The sequence below is a fragment of the Sardina pilchardus genome, chromosome 19 (genome assembly GCF_963854185.1).
Source record: "Sardina pilchardus chromosome 19, fSarPil1.1, whole genome shotgun sequence".
Classification (NCBI taxonomy): Eukaryota; Metazoa; Chordata; class Actinopteri; order Clupeiformes; family Clupeidae; genus Sardina; species Sardina pilchardus.
In genome coordinates this window covers 20,665,736-20,683,100 of record NC_085012.1, presented here as the reverse complement: position 1 = coordinate 20,683,100, position 17,365 = coordinate 20,665,736, and the positions used below count along the sequence as shown (strand labels likewise).

Sequence of the window (17,365 nt, the reverse complement as noted above, 5' to 3'; positions counted from 1 at the left end):
GGATCTGAATGCTTCTTGTCTGTTCACTTACAGCAATTGACATCATATCTGCCTAACAGACCAACTGCAGGCTTGACCAAAACAAGGTGAGATTTACACGTGAAAATATCACTAAAACAATAAATAGTTAAGTCAAGTTTATTTATATAGCGCATGTCATACACAGGGATAATTCAGTGTGCACATGCAATAGTGGGTTAGTATTTCTTCTGAAACTTGAGAGGTCTGAAGGGTGTGTACTATTCAACTATGTCTGATAAGTAATTTTGTCGCATTCCATTTAGTGATTCATAAACAAGCAATCATGTGAGTGGAAGCTAATGTAGAGACAGACTGTAGGTATTGGGATAGAGTGTTTACTTAATTTTTAACGAGAGCCCTAACTAATGTATTTTGTGTCACCTGAAACAGTTGGATGGGTTTTTTGTTGTGTTTGATATCAGAACTCTCAGTTTGCCAGTGTTTTTGAAGTGGCAAAAAGCTGATTTGATTATTGCTTTTATGTCTCAAGGACATTGATTAAGTTGATTGATATATTGAGGACCAGAGAACAAGAGGACCATAGTCAGTAGGGGACAGGGCCATGTACATTTGGGAGTCATAAGCATAGCTATGAGGAAATCTAATTGTTCTTGAAGATTTGCTGCTGATGTTAACAAAGAAGCTCCTCTGTTGTATGTGTAATTGGAGACAACTGATAACTTTATCTGTAAATCCAACTCAGTGTTGGTGTACCAATATGCTACATTAAGTTACAATAACACGAGGACTGACATTTTGCCTGCATTTAGGAGTGTGTTTTTTCCCCCAACAATTTTGTGCTGTTATGTTTGGCAAAAACTTGACTGAAGGGTAAACAAAATACCAATTTGACCATAGGAAGGTTGTTCAGATTGCCAGACAGAAATCAATTAAATTATGAAGCATATATGCTGCTATGAGGTGAATAAAAGATTTGAGGCAGATCATGAAAACTAATATAATAAAACCTACTGGTGTTTTTTTGTTTTTTTTCATCATTTTAACTGTTATGACCATACATTTACTATAATATCTTGTTTCAAACCAGGTTAACTTCACCAATCTGATTCTACTTACTTCAAACAACTCAACAATACTCACCTCAGTATCTTAACAGTATTGGCTAAGGGACTTAAGTTCTGACTGTCACATGCTAGTCTTAAGATGTAAAATTGAACTTTTTTAAACACTCTGACTTGTCAGTGCTTGACATATTCTGATAATCATGTTCTTCCTCCATAAGGTGTGAGGTTTTCTCTGTGCAGGAATTAATTAGTTCAAATAATTTACATTGCAGTCTTCACCATGGGTGATGCGTTGATGGCAGAGTTTGGGGGGGCGGCCCCATTTCTGAGGAAGTCAGATATGGAGCGTCTGGAGGCCCAGACTCGCCCCTTTGACATTAAGAGGGCCTGCTTCGTGACAGACCCTGAGGTTGAATTTGTGAAGGGAGTGGTCCAAAGCAGAGACGGTGACAAAGTCACTGTTCTTACGGAGTTTGATAAGGTAATGCATGGCAAATACATTTTAAACCTATTTATGAGGTTTTACTTATTGACCTTACTAAATCACTGGCATTCCTATATATTTTTCCATTTAGCTATTATTTTTAACTTGAAAGCCCACTTACTTTCAGCTTACTATAGAAATGCAATTGTTGTCATTCTTTTGAATAAGTTTCTCTGACTATATATATATGATACACAAAGATGAAGGAGAGCTTGACTAAAGAGACTGATTTTGTTTCTATTACACAGACTGTCACTGTAAAAGAGGACAATGTCCACCAACAAAACCCACCAAAGTATGACAAAATTGAGGACATGGCGATGTTCACCTTCCTGCATGAGCCTGCTGTGCTGTTTAACCTCAAAGAGCGTTACGCAGCCTGGATGATCTACGTGAGCACAAACATGACACTCTGTCCATTAGTAGCAAAAACAAATGTCCAAACTTAACAAATATTTCTTTCTATACACTTACAGTACAGTATTTTGTTGCCTCATTTGCTTACATTGATCATAATCAATAGTATGTTCATCTGTACAGACCTACTCTGGGTTGTTCTGTGTCACTGTCAATCCCTACAAGTGGTTGCCAGTGTACGACAAGGAAGTTGTGGCTGCTTACAGAGGCAAGAAAAGATCAGAAGCCCCTCCCCACATATTCTCCATCTCTGACAATGCTTACCAGTACATGCTCGCAGGTAAAGATCTTCTGTTAAAACAACCACCTTAGCACTAAATGCGTATACAATACATCGAAAATGAATGACAAAAGGTCATCAACGAATCGTCATGTTGCATTTAAATTGATAGCGTGAATTCATGAATATAACATGTTCTTGATTTTATATTAACATTTCATGCTTGTACATTATTACACAGACAGAGAGAACCAGTCTGTCCTTATCACGTGAGTAAAATCCAGTCTTTAATTCTAAAAGTCTTGACTTGTTGATGAGGGAGTGAACCTTTACATACTTTTTTTTAACCAACAGCGGAGAATCTGGTGCCGGAAAGACTGTGAACACCAAAAGAGTCATCCAGTACTTTGCTAGCATTGCAGCAGCAGCCCCTGGAAAGAAGGACCCCAGTATGGAGAAAAAGGTAAATCACCTCACTGTGTGCTGGACATAATTTCCACTTGGGATGCGTCTCCAAGTATCCTGGTTTCACCAGACTCACTCACTTGAACTCTGGCCACTCAAAATTGGGAAATGCTTCCTACTCTTGCATCATACTGGATTTGGATTTCACGTTACCTTTGAAATCACAGGTCCAGCTTAACCAATCGCATTGATCAGTGATTCCTAATGCTATTTCCTAATTCGCCTAACCTCTACAAACTGCTAATAAACAACACTTGGCAATTAGGAAATTATGTATTTACCTTTCCTGTATAAATTCACGTATTCTTCAAACTGCAACTTGTAGATGTTTGCAGGTATGACTGTTACCTTTTACCAAGGCCACTTCTGATTTCAAAACTAACTAAACTAAACTAAAACTAAAACTCTAGTTGTTGATTAACCTGCCATCCTGGTGGCTGAGGAATACACATTGACAGGAGCCAAACTAGTATCTTCTCAGTAAAATGAAAACGCGCAGAGATACTAGGTGGCTGGGGCCAGGCGAGTCTCCAAGACTCCATTATAAAGATGAATTGATACAGTACATTATATTCTGTATTTTTTCCCAGGGTACATTGGAAGATCAAATCATCCAGTGTAATCCTGCTCTGGAGGCTTTTGGCAATGCCAAGACCATCAGAAATGACAACTCCTCCCGATTCGTAAGCCCTCTATTGATTTTCAACTCGAAATTAACTCTTGTGAATTCCCACTCAAAATCCACTCTTCTATCACTGCCATATTTAATTTTGATGTGTCACCCATGCTAGGGTAAATTCATCCGTATCCACTTCGGTGTGAGTGGCAAGCTAGCCTCAGCAGATATTGAGACCTGTAAGTATACAGTATAAGCCCTCTTTGACCGTCTTCATCTGTGGAGACCAAAGCAATAGCTTGAAATGTATAATTACTCTTCAATCCCCTAGATCTGCTGGAGAAGTCCCGTGTCACTTTTCAGCTCAAGGCTGAGAGAGACTACCACATCTTCTACCAGATCCTGTCCCAACAGAAACCGGAGCTGCTGGGTGAGAAATGCATACATCTCCAGGCATTTGAGTGCATGAAAGAGAAATAAAGGCCTACTGTATGTCCAGCAATCACGTTTTTTGCACTGACAGCAGCTATTTTCAATACAAATTCTATGAATTTCAGCATTCACAACGCTCAGCGCCCTCAGTGGTAAAACGCAGTCGCCGCTGACTGTATTTTTACACAGTGCTCAGAGTGCTGAAAGTTGAAATCTGTTCAACTTTTAGAACAGCAAAGGACTAGTCAATGTCACTTGTTCTCTCTGGACGGCCAATCATGATTGAAGAGGAGGAAACATCATAACCTCACAACAAACACTGAGAGTGCAGAGCAAAGCGCTGTTAAAAGGTGGTTGAGGGCACTGTCAGCACATAAAGATGATTGTTGGACACAGGGTCTAATTAATAAATTGTTTCCTTAGCTCAGTTATAGTAGCTTTACTTGGCCTATGGTCTTGCTTTCTTCAGAGATGCTGTTGATCACCTCCAACCCTTATGACTACGCGTTCATCTCCCAAGGACAGACACAAGTAGCCTCTATTGTTGATGCTGATGAGCTGATGGCTACTGATGTGCGTAGGCCTGCTTTCACTTTCCCATATACATATATGGGGTGGAGGGGGTTCTTTGACTTAAGTTACTTCATGGAATATTTGTTTTGTGACAGGATGCCTTTGATGTGCTGGGCTTTTCTCAAGAGGAGAAAAACGGTATTTACAAGCTGACTGGTTCCATTATGCACTATGGCAACATGAAGTTCAAGAACAAGCAGAGAGAGGAGCAGGCAGAAGCTGATGGCACTGAGGGTGTGTATACATTTTGCATGTTGGATGTTATTCCCACTTATTACACCACTCTCCATAATGCTGAAGAATGCTCCATGCACTTGAATGGGCCTTCCAAACATTCGTCTTTTATTTCTGAATAACTGACTGTTGCTAAATATAACAGACCGCTGTCAAGGACGTTCCCAAGTAGTCCGGTCACCAGCAAAACTTCATTCAAAAGTGAAAGCAATCGGTTGATCTGCTGCGTTCTAAAGAATGTTTGATTGAAGTTCAGCTGTGTTGCAAACTCTTTGTTTCTAAGCAAAAGCCACGATGAAACCGTAACAAATAATGTGCAGTCATATCATGTGGAGTATACTTTTTAGCTTTGGCAAGCAGCCGTGTAATAAGCGGGATAATGTAAAGAACGCCGCATTATTGGGAAAATCCGCTGGCGTACCAGGGTCCTGTTCGTGCTGTCAGGACATATTTTCCCGATAATGACCAGCGTTCTATGCATTATCCCTTACATATTATAGCTAAATATGGGTAGATAACTGTAACTGTGCGGTTTTAATGCCAGATGCCGACAAAGTCGCTTACCTCATGGGCCTGAACTCTGCTGACCTCATCAAGGGTCTGTGTCACCCAAGGGTCAAAGTAGGAAACGAGTGGGTCACCAAAGGACAGAATGTAAATCAGGTAATATCAGAATTCAGAATCAGAGCTCTTGTGTTATTACAGTGTTAGAAGTATCATACATATTGATAGTAGCTAACTACACTGAGTCACTAATACTGTATGTTTTGTACAAGGTATAGCTATTATAAGTACATTATGCAAGATTTTTACCTTAAATAACAGGGCTGTTATAAACCCATGCCTTTTTGTAAGTGTAGCAGATTGGGTAGCCGTTCTGTAGTATGATGGAATAAGACATACGAAACTACAAATCTGACTTGCTTCAATGTCGCAATACATCATGCATCATAAAATCATGCAACATACTGTACTCTACCTTGTCTGTGGACATTGTTATTAGCTGGATAAACAAGAGTGTTCATGAGACAGAGGAAAAGTGCTTTAGCGTTACTTTAAATAACAGCGCTGATATAAACCCATGCCTATCTAACAAGTTGAGTGTTTAACTGCATCATTAGTACAGCTATCAAACCTCATCCATTGGTATTTTTCATATTATTGATTTCCCCTTCATCCTTAGGTGTACTACTCTATTGGAGCCCTCTCCAAGTCAGTGTATGAGAAGATGTTCAACTGGATGGTTGTCAAGATCAACCTGACCTTGGACACCAAACAGCCTCGCCAGCACTTCATTGGTGTGCTGGATATTGCTGGATTTGAGATCTTTGATGTGAGTTTTTAAAGCTAAGACAAACACTATGATTTTAAACAAAATATATAACATTAACAAAATCCCCATTGTCTTTCAGTTCAACACCTTTGAACAACTGTGCATCAACTTCACTAATGAGAAGCTGCAGCAGTTCTTCAATCACCACATGTTTGTGCTGGAGCAAGAGGAGTACAAGAAGGAGGGCATTGAGTGGACGTTCATTGACTTTGGCATGGACTTGGCTGCTTGCATTGAGCTCATTGAGAAAGTGAGTGACTTTTTTTTAATTACGGACATATTTATTTTAAGGCAAAGATCACTATTAACTCATTGAGTGCCAACAACGTAATATTGCGTTTTTAGCTCCCATGCGTAGAGTGCCAACAACGCAATATTGCGTTTTTCGCTTTTTTTTTAAATTACGAAACTAGACACTCTAACTCACCTTATGTGTGATTTTTGGAAGTCTATCATGAAGAGAACTGAAGTAGATGACGATTAAAAACTCATGGAATCCTACAATCCGGAAATGTACGTCTGTCTTAAGTGGCTTATATCTCCGTTTCTAGAGGAACAACGGGGATTTTGATGAAAACTAGCCACTGTTTAGCTTGCGATTTCTCAGGAATGGAGACACGAAGAGATAAACGGTTTTCACCCACTGAGAGCTCAGAGTCTTACCTTTCAAATGAGCCATAGTATATGTCCATAACTATAACATAGAATACGCTGTGGCTCTACAAAAATAGTCAACAACGATCTAGCTTGCCGGCACTCTGGGACATAGCTTCCAAAAACAATGCGGCATTCAATGAGTTAATAATACTAATAATACATTTTATTTGGAGCACCTTTCATGGCACTCAGGACACCTATATTAGCTTTCTTATTTGTGTGGTTGTAAAATGTTCATACTTCATAATCATACTTCCATATTCTTTCCTCCCTAGCCCATGGGTATCATGTCCATCCTTGAAGAGGAGTGCATGTTCCCCAAGGCCAGTGATTCAACATTTAAAGCTAAGCTTTATGACAACCACTTGGGGAAAAATGCCTGCTTCCAGAAGCCAAGGATTGTCAAGGGGAAACCAGAGGCCCATTTCTCCCTGGTTCACTATGCTGGCACTGTTGATTATAATATTGGCAACTGGCTGGTGAAGAACAAAGACCCTCTCAATGAGACTGTGGTCGGACTCTTTCAGAAATCATCTCTTAAGATGTTGTGTGCTCTCTTCGCTGGCTATGCTGGTGCTGAATCAGGTATTCTGTCAATCTTTTCCTTACTAATCCTGTGATAATGATGAATTAATGTGTAAAGAGCTGATGGAGATGTGACATTTTAATAGCCGCAGAAGAGAAGTCTGGCGGCAAGAAGAAGAAGGGTTCTTCTTTCCAGACTGTATCTGCCCTTCACAGGGTAAGTATGACAAGTGCAGTATGTTGATTTAACCTAAGTGAGGGCATTTTTTAGAATGACATCTGCCTTTTAAGCATCTCTGGAAGATGCTAGAGATGCTTCAGACCCCTGAACACAAAACGAATTATTCATTTATTTAAAATGATTTTTATCGTACATATTTTCGTTCCTTAGGTCGTTAATTACGAGAATAAAGTCATAACTTATGAGAATAAAGTTAATTACGAGAATGAAGTAGTTAATAACGAGAATAAAGTAATTAATAAAGTAGTTAATTACAAGAATAAAGTAATTAATTACGAGAATAAAGTCATTAATTATGAGAATAAAGTTGTTCATTACGAGAGTAAAGTCATTAATTATGAGAATAAAGTCGTTTATTATGAGAATAAAGAAGTAAGTTACGAGAATAAAGTCGTAGGCCTATATTGACAATAAGATGGTTGCGTTGTTGCTGTTTATGATTTCTATACTCTCTGGAAATCGTCCATAAATGCATAGACGTTACACATTTTACGCAAGCTAAGTTTGAAACCTCGTTAGATTCGAGCTAGTTTTGTATAATCTCTGATTTGGCTCATTCATGAAACTGAAACTCGAGTCCTGCGAGGATAATAAACAAAGTTATTCTCATAATTAATGACTTTATTCTCATAATCAATTACTTTATTCTCGTTATAAACAACTTTATTCTCATAATTAATGACTTTATTCTAGTAATTTATGACTTTATTCTCGTAACAAACAACTTTATTCTCATAATTAATGACTTTAATCTCGTAATTAATTACTTTATTCTCGTAACATTATGACTTTATTCTCAAATTTATTGAAAAAATATTATTTTCATGTGGCACTAATCCTCCGTCATACTTCTCTCCCTTTTTGGCTTGACCTACTGAAGCCTACATTCTGTAAATAATCACTGCCAATATTGTTGTGTGGCAATGAAATATATCAATCTATCTCCATATCTATCTATCTATCTATTTAACTATCTATCTATCAATTTATATAAATTAATGCGCCAACTGGGGTTCTGTGTAGTGCTACTGATAAATGATTTCATTTTAATGTCTGAACAACAGGAGAATCTGAACAAGCTGATGACCAACTTGCGGTCAACTCACCCCCACTTTGTGCGCTGCATCATCCCCAACGAAACCAAGACTCCTGGGGCCATGGAGAATCCTCTGGTCATGCACCAGCTGCGCTGTAACGGTGTGCTGGAAGGCATCAGGATCTGCAGAAAGGGCTTCCCCAACAGGATCCAGTATCCTGACTTCAAACAGAGGTACAATATGTTTTAGTATACATTTCTCATAACAACATTGAGAGAACATGTCTATATCAGGACTATTTTAAACTCTTTAGATACCGTATCCTGAATCCTGCAGCTATCCCTGAGGGACAGTTCATTGACCCGAAGAAAGGAGCAGAAAAACTGCTTGGATCCCTGGATATTGACCATGAGCAGTACAGATTCGGACACACTAAGGTGCCTTACAGTATAATGTTCATAAACATTCAATGTTAAAGTAAAAACGGCAACACTTTCTGAGGTATCTTTTCTGAAAGGTGTCATCAGTTCAATTTCATATTGATTGTATATGGACAAGCACAGGACTGATTAACACATCTGTCATTTTCATAAACCATGCAGGCTAAGCACAATGTACTTGGTGATTCGAGTTGGAAACCCCAGAAAAATCAAATTAATATTGATAAAAAAAAGTGTTAAATAGCTTTTGGGTCATAAACAAATGGGCTGCTGGCAGAGTTTGCAATGTCTTTGACATATCTCATGCACCAAAACTCTAAAATGCATGTTAAGCAATATAGCATTCTAATTCTAAACAAAACTGTTGAATCAAAGGTGTTCTTCAAAGCTGGTCTCCTGGGTGTCCTTGAGGAAATGAGAGACGACCGTCTTGCTCTAATCATCACTGGTTTGCAATCAAGAGCAAGAGGCATGCTGGCAAGAATTGAATTCCAGAAGATTGTTGAACGCAGGTAAATGGGTTTACTGATTGAATGACGAATGTCATTCCACAAAAATGTACACACAGCAAGCAAGTTACAGTGGTTAAATAATCATTCAATCGATCAAGAAACTATTCTTCATATCAGGTATGCAGGTGAATTTGAGAATTTTCCATTCTATTGGAAAATTCCATTTATTCATTGCAATTATTTTCTGTAAGCAACAAAACATTGCTTAATCAACATGTGTTAAATATGAAAGTGTGACCACAACACACAATGCAAACACACAAATTCTGAATAATATCATCTGTGTTTCTCTTCATTGCAAATTTTTCCCCTTTCAAATCTTCAGGGATGCCCTTCTTGTCATTCAGTGGAACGTCCGTGCATTCATGGGGGTCAAGAATTGGCCCTGGATGAAAATGTACTTCAAGATCAAGCCCCTGCTGAAGTCTGCTGAGTCTGAGAAAGAGATGGCAAACATGAAGGAAGAATTCCTGAAGCTGAAGGAGGCCTATGCCAAATCTGAGGCTCGTAGAAAAGAGCTGGAGGAGAAAATGGTTTCGATTGTCCAAGAGAAAAATGACCTCCAACTTCAAGTCCAGACTGTGAGTATACTCTACAATTTAACCAGCAACTATTTATTACTCAAAGTTAAATTATAAACTTAAATATTAATGATCGACAATCTACAATACTTCATTACAGGAACAAGACAGTCTTTGTGATGCTGAGGAGCGATGTGAAGGTCTGATCAAGAGCAAGATCCAGCTTGAGGCCAAATCCAAGGAGCTGGCTGAGAGACTGGAAGATGAAGAGGAGATGAATTCAGAGTTGACTGCAAAGAAGAGGAAGTTGGAGGATGAGTGCTCTGAGCTAAAGAAGGATATTGATGATCTGGAGCTCACTCTAGCTAAAGTAGAGAAAGAGAAACATGCCACTGAGAATAAGGTTAGCAGAACTGAAAATCTTTCTAATCACCAAGAAAAATGTTACTAATCAAGTCAAGTAACTAAGTAATCAAGCAATAATTTGACAATGTTCGACTTTACTTTTAGGTTAAAAATCTGACTGAAGAGATGGCAGCACTGGATGAAATCATTGCCAAGCTGACCAAGGAGAAGAAAGCACTGCAGGAGGCTCATCAGCAAACGCTGGATGACCTTCAGAGTGAGGAGGACAAAGTTAACACTCTGACCAAGGCCAAAACCAAGCTGGAACAGCAAGTTGATGATGTAGGCAATAAAAAAAGAGGCATCTTTTTATCGCTGCGTGAAATTGATAGACACTTACACAATTCCTTTTTTTCCCCATCCGAAATAGCTTGAGGGGTCCCTGGAACAGGAAAAGAAACTCAGGATGGATCTTGAGAGAGCTAAGAGGAAGCTTGAGGGTGACTTAAAGTTGACCCAAGAAAGTCTTATGGATTTGGAGAATGACAAACAGCAGCTAGAAGAGCGGCTGAAGAAGTATGTACAAACCAGACAGTCACCTATTGGTAACAAAAACAGAGAAAACATATATTCCATTGATATTTTCATTGGCTGTTTCAATACAGGAAAGACTTTGAGATCAGTCAACTTAATAGCAAGATTGAAGATGAACAAGCTATGAGTGCCCAGCTCCAGAAGAAACTGAAGGAGCTGCAGGTAAATGAAGAATAAAAACTATTAAGAAAGAAAACATAACATTTTGTGAAAACATATGTATATCTATCACAGAATTTAATACAAATAAAATACACTTCCTATTTTACTGTCCTTAGGCTCGCATTGAGGAGCTGGAGGAAGAGTTAGAGGCTGAGAGAGCTGCCCGAGCCAAAGTGGAGAAGCAGCGGGCAGACCTGGCCAGAGAGCTGGAGGAGATCAGTGAGAGGCTGGAGGAGGCTGGAGGTGCCACTGCTGCCCAGATTGAGATGAACAAGAAGAGGGAGGCTGAGTTCCAGAAGCTGCGCAGAGACCTCGAAGAGTCCACTCTGCAACATGAGGCCACTGCTTCCACACTGAGGAAGAAGCATGCAGACAGTGTAGCTGACCTTGGGGAGCAGATTGACAACCTTCAGAGAGTGAAGCAAAAGCTTGAGAAGGAGAAGAGTGAACTCCGTCTGGAGTTGGATGATATTGTCTCCAACATGGAGCAGGTCTCTAAGGCCAAGGTTTGTATAAAATGTATAAAAGAAAGAACCTGTATAATGGGTCTCACTGAATTCTCTATATCGACAACAGTTTTCAGGAAATAGTACATCAGTACAACATTCTGCATTATTTTGTCAGACAAACTTGGAGAAGATGTGCAGAACACTGGAGGACCAGATGACTGAATACAGAACCAAGGCTGAGGAAGGCCAGCGCTCCATCAATGACTTCACCATGCAGAAAGCCAAGCTTCAAACTGAAAATGGTAAGTCAAATTGGTAAAACAACTTATTAATTTAATGTATCAAGAAAAAAAAAGAAGAAAAGAAGCATTACCATTGAAATATGTATATTCTGTTCATCAAGGTGAGCTTGCAAGACAGTTGGAAGAGAAAGACTCACTTGTTTCTCAACTGACAAGAGGCAAACAGTCCTACACGCAGCAGGCTGAGGATCTCAAGAGGCAACTTGAGGAGGAAGTGAAGGTATTGATTACTTGCAGAAAAAATATTTCTATTATTACCAGACTAAGCTCAAACTTTTAAGATTGAACATTAGTCTGAGAAGTTTCTGCTATGTTTCTACTGTACAAGAGGCATGATCAATGGGCATAGTTCAAATTACTCTGTACACATCTGGATAGTCCTTCAACCAATTACACCAATGATCCAGGAGTGCCTGGTGGATGAGCTATTTTGTGATTGGTTCCATCAAATGTGGACAGGAAGCAGGATAGATAAATGTGTAGGTTTCCAGCCTGAGCTGCAGGGCGAAATCCAATCGGCGGCAGAGCAGGCTCGGTTTTCCCAGTCTAATCTTATCCTATCCACAGGCCAAGAACGCACTAGCCCATGCAGTGCAGTCTGCTCGCCACGACTCTGACCTCCTGAGGGAGCAGTATGAGGAGGAGCAGGAGGCCAAGGCTGAGCTGCAGCGCAGTCTCTCCAAGGCCAACTCTGAGGTGGCTCAGTGGAGAACCAAGTACGAGACTGATGCCATCCAGAGGACTGAGGAGCTGGAAGATGCCAAGTAAGGCCCTGGGGAACTGAGTCTGTATGAATTGTTTAAAACCATTGCTTTGACATGTCACTCACTTTCAATATTTTTTTCCTCAGGAAAAAGCTGGCTCAACGTCTGCAAGATGCAGAGGAAGCTGTGGAGGCTGTCAATGCCAAATGCTCCTCCCTGGAGAAAACTAAGCATAGACTGCAGAATGAGATTGAAGATCTCATGGTAGATGTGGAGAGATCCAATGCTGCTGCTGCTGCTCTAGACAAGAGACAAAGAAACTTTGATAAGGTAAGAAAACAGTGAAATTATCAAAAACACCATGGCCAATATTCCTTCACATGATTATCAGATTTCACTGAAAGATTTTCGCCTGAACAGGTCTTATCTGAGTGGAAGCAGAAGTATGAGGAGTCCCAGACTGAGCTGGAGAGCTCCCAGAAAGAGTCCAGATCTCTTGGCACTGAGCTCTTCAAACTCAAGAACTCTTATGAGGAATCTTTAGATCACCTTGAGACCATGAAGAGGGAGAACAAAAATCTCCAAGGTCTGTTTGATGCTCCCTTAAGACAAAACGTATAACTGTCAAAGTGACACCACACAACTAACTAATCTTCATCTGCTTTCCAGAGGAAATTTCTGATCTCACTGAGCAACTTGGTGAGACTGGAAAGAGCATTCATGAGCTTGAGAAGGCCAGGAAGACACTTGAGCAAGAGAAAGCAGAGATCCAGACTGCCCTAGAGGAAGCTGAGGTACTGTAGAATTATACAGATCAAAATGATCAGAAAACTAGTTTCCCTCATTCAAAGGTATCATAGGATGCTTGTTTTTTACAGAAATATATAACTAAGTAGATTATTATGTTCCTATATCTCCATAGGGTACCCTTGAACATGAGGAGGGTAAGATTCTCAGAGCTCAGCTGGAGTTCAATCAGGTCAAAGCTGACATTGAGCGCAAACTTACTGAGAAGGATGAGGAGATGGAGCAGGCCAAGAGGAACCAGCAGAGAGTGGTGGACACCCTGCAGACCTCCCTGGAGTCTGAGACTCGCAGCAGGAATGAGGCTCTTAGAGTGAAGAAGAAGATGGAGGGAGACCTCAATGAGATGGAGATCCAGCTCAGCCAGGCCAACAGGCAGGCAGCTGAGGCCCAGAAGCAGCTCAAGGGTCTCCATGGACATATGAAGGTAAAACCAGAGAGGGTTAAAGCGGAGCGAGAGGCGCAAACGTTCGATCATTTCCGCGTTCTGTCTTCACAAAGGGGAGGGGGGCTAAATCCCCCTTTAAGCAGACCTGCTAACATTCGAACTGAACTGCTTGCCAATCTGACAGAGATCGATATCCCACTATGACGTCTTTATGACACACCTCTTTAGGCAGACAGGAACTGTTCGAATTTTTCTTCCATAGAGATGCAGTTTGTTGCTCTATCTTGTCAGTAATTAAGGATCTTTGGTAAAACAATGCAGCACAGAGCTCCGTAATCCCATTGACAGTAAAGAGATCACTAACTGCATTGGTGTGCATTCCTAAATTCCTAAAATTCCTAAACTTGACGTAACAGTGGCACAGACGTAACTCGTAACTCGTAGTGAAGTTTAAATGAACTGTCACCTTCCATCCAAGTAAAACTCAGACGTTCAGACGTTCAGAAGAACACAGTAACATTTAGCATATAATGGAGGTGGCTTTTAGCTAGTTGGGTGGCAGTGCACTTTTCTATCACCATCTAGAACGTACATTAACTTTGTATAACCGAACGGCGTGTCGTCCATTATCCCTTACTTAAGATCACAAATCTATTTGGTATTGTTTTAAGTATGCAATTCTAGCACTCTCTCAAAAAATCATTTTGACTTAATTTCAGAAGACTTTCACTTATTTTAAGGCGTCTTCATCAAGACAAATTTACTTACTGCACTGGCAGATAAAAGTGCTTATTTACAACAAATTTACTTACTGCATTGGCAGATCAATTTGCTTGTTTTCATGAAGAATTGACTTAAAATAAGTAAAACTTTCCTTGGTGAGTCTGTTTTTGTAGTGAAAACAATACCAACTAGTTTTTTTTTTTTTTTTTTATCTTGATATAGGATTAAAACACTTGGTTAGATTTTATTAAACAAGCAATTTTTTGTAGTGTATTCACTTACTGATAGTTGTGCATGAAGTAAGGTATCTTAAAATAATTTGTATTACTGTAGGCTATATTCCATCCATCTTGTCTGAAAAAAACGATCTTTTTGAATAGCTGAACACAATCAAACAAGATATAACTGCAACAAGGCTAGGCTGTAACCTTTAACAATCTGAGGAATACATGTTTTCATTTCTAACATGTGTACATTGCAGGATGCCCAACTGCAGCTGGATGACGCTCTTCGTAATAATGATGATCTCAAAGAGAACACTGCTATTGTGGAGAGACGCAGCAATCTGCTGCAGGCTGAATTGGATGAGCTCAGGTCCCTGGTGGAGCAGACTGAGAGAGGCCGGAAACTGGCTGAACAGGAGCTGCTGGACGTCAGTGAGAGGGTGCAGCTGCTGCACTCTCAGGTAAAATCTTAAATATAGTGTTTTTCAGATTTATTCATATTGGTGAGATTATTTCACAATGTGAACATTTTTGTCTTGCCACATAGAACACCAGCCTGCTGAACCAGAAGAAGAAGCTGGAGGCTGATACATCCCAGTTGCAAAATGAAGTAGAGGAGGCTGTGCAGGAGTGCAGGAATGCAGAGGAAAAGGCTAAGAAGGCCATCACTGATGCTGCCATGATGGCAGAGGAGCTGAAGAAGGAGCAGGACACCAGTGCTCACCTGGAGCGCATGAAGAAGAACATGGAGCAGACCATCAAGGACCTGCAGCACCGTCTGGATGAAGCTGAACAAATCGCCATGAAGGGTGGCAAGAAGCAGATCCAGAAGCTGGAGTCAAGGGTAAATGCTGTGCTTTTGCTAAAGATTTTTTCTTCTAATAATAAGTGCTTAACTACATGTAATTACAGGTACACATATCACCATTTGTACAACATTTGCTTTACTTGTCTACTTTTAGGTGAGAGAGCTGGAAAGTGAGGTGGAAATGGAGCAACGGAAGGCCGGTGATTCTGTGAAAGGAATCCGTAAATATGAGCGTCGCATCAAGGAGCTCACCTATCAGGTATATTAAATTATACCATATACCAAAAATACTTTTTATAATATATAATGCTTAATGCTAAAATTCACCCACCTCTCCAATCTGTAGACTGAGGAGGACAAAAAGAATTTGCATCGTCTTCAGGATCTGGTGGACAAACTGCAGCTGAAGGTCAAGTCCTTCAAGAGAACATCAGAGGAGGCTGTAAGTGACATTCTCTTCTCCTTAGTGTTTCCTTCTCCTTATTCTATCTGTCATCAAAGTTGTTTAATCAATTAACTTCTGAACGTGCAAATACACAATGAACAAAATACAACTAATTTGTGTGCATATTTCAGGAGGAAGCTGCCAATAGCAACATGACCAAGTTCCGCAAGCTGCAGCATGAGCTGGATGAGGCTGAGGAGAGAGCTGATATAGCCGAGTCTCAGGTCAACAAGATGAGAACCAAGAGCCGTGATACAGGTGGCAAGGTGAGGGCAACAATCTTTAGCAGCACTAGGAACTCCTACAGTGTTTAAAGTCATTCATAATTATCATTGGCCATAGCCAATTTTGCTGATAAAGCGTAAAAGTAGCTGGTAGATTAATAGTAGTAATTTGAATACTTGATAATCATATTTATCCACATGTGACCCTCCACACTGAAATCAGTCACATTGTTCAAATTTTCAAAATTATAGTTAATAAGTTTTCACGAAAGGGCATAATCAACCTTCAAAACGATACCTATATCTAATGAATTATCTGTCATATTACTGAAATATAAACATTCAAAGGAGTTTAGTTCATCCTGTCATGCCAAGAGAGAAATGGAGAAGGTTTCGCCGTGGAGTCATATATTGCTGACAATATTTTTTTTACTGTATTACAGAAAGGACACGATGAAGAATGAAGCTCTCATGATTGACTTGTCTGAAAAGCTCTTGTTTGCTGTGTTCTAGTTTTCAGTATGGAATGCATTCCAATACAATCACTTAAAAAGTGTTTCTGTTGTTTGTATGCTCATAAAATACATGCATGTTACATTCATTAAGGACCCCACTTATACATTCACAACAGGCCTACATACTGTAGAAGAAGGGGGGGAAATGATGACGCTATGAAAAAAGTTGGGCCATTATGAACTTCATTAGACTGACAGTCAAGACTGCTGGGACCAAATCAGCTGTAATTTATATGCTCACATAGAAGACTGACAAGAACAGCATTCCATGTAGATATAATCTCAGAAAATATACCTACTTACTCTTAAAATGTGCACTCTCTCTGCCTAATACAGGCACAAGACTTGAAATGACACTTAATCAGTATAAAGTACAGCGCAAAGTGCTATTAATCTTATATTGAGACAAAAACAAATCTAGTTGGTATTGTTTGTAGCCTAAAAAGACTTACTTAGTGCTCTCTCATAAGATCATTTTGGCTCAATTTAATAAGACTTGAATTATTTCAAGGCATCTAATCGAAACAAATTTGGCAGCAAAATATACTTGTTGTATACGATAAAACAGATCGCAGAGTCCTATCGGTATATGGGAAAACTAATTAAAAATAATCAAAAAACACTATTTTTGATATACCAACAGTAATCAGTGACCTCGAAAAACAGACTAGAAAAAAAAAATCAGTATTTCTCCTTCAAAGACCCCTATTGGAGCTCTTTTTTACCTGAAAACATTTCCAAAATGATTTTGATGGCACATGAACTCTGAAAACGGAATGGCAAAGATCCGTAGCTCTCTTTCTACAGACAGCTGTCCGTGCATTCCTTCTATATTGTATCGGAGTTATTGTACAAAGACACGCCTTTAGTTACAGTAATTTATTGCTGCTTCTCAACTGAATGGGGACCCTAAGAACAAATCTTC

General features: G+C 39.7%; 1 protein-coding gene across 1 annotated transcript; it reads left to right on the top strand.

The window, feature by feature from the left end:
- Window positions 1-33: 33 nt before the first annotated feature.
- Window positions 34-16,481, top strand: LOC134065835 (myosin-7-like). The gene is made up of 38 exons (XM_062520927.1): window positions 34-86; window positions 1,319-1,527; window positions 1,779-1,922; window positions 2,071-2,227; window positions 2,409-2,436; window positions 2,522-2,630; window positions 3,223-3,315; window positions 3,424-3,487; window positions 3,580-3,678; window positions 4,150-4,253; window positions 4,349-4,487; window positions 5,032-5,150; window positions 5,671-5,820; window positions 5,900-6,070; window positions 6,753-7,062; window positions 7,149-7,219; window positions 8,308-8,513; window positions 8,594-8,717; window positions 9,096-9,232; window positions 9,558-9,813; window positions 9,914-10,156; window positions 10,264-10,440; window positions 10,529-10,674; window positions 10,764-10,854; window positions 10,971-11,360; window positions 11,479-11,605; window positions 11,707-11,825; window positions 12,173-12,369; window positions 12,456-12,639; window positions 12,730-12,895; window positions 12,979-13,103; window positions 13,232-13,540; window positions 14,706-14,909; window positions 14,996-15,292; window positions 15,411-15,515; window positions 15,603-15,698; window positions 15,833-15,967; window positions 16,369-16,481. Exons 2-38 carry the CDS (start codon window positions 1,327-1,329, stop codon window positions 16,387-16,389), a joined length of 5,814 nt encoding a protein of 1,937 aa, XP_062376911.1. The 5' UTR covers window positions 34-86; window positions 1,319-1,326; the 3' UTR covers window positions 16,390-16,481.
- Window positions 16,482-17,365: the final 884 nt, after the last annotated feature.

Coding starts and splice junctions, on each gene's coding strand:
- LOC134065835 (XM_062520927.1), top strand. CDS start 1,327: ATGGGTGATGCGTTGATGGCAGAGTTTGGGGGGGCGGCCCCATTTCTG. Junction 6,071..6,752: donor GCATTGAGCTCATTGAGAAA/GTGAGTGACTTT, acceptor TTTCCTCCCTAG/CCCATGGGTATCATGTCCAT. Junction 13,104..13,231: donor CTGCCCTAGAGGAAGCTGAG/GTACTGTAGAAT, acceptor ATATCTCCATAG/GGTACCCTTGAACATGAGGA.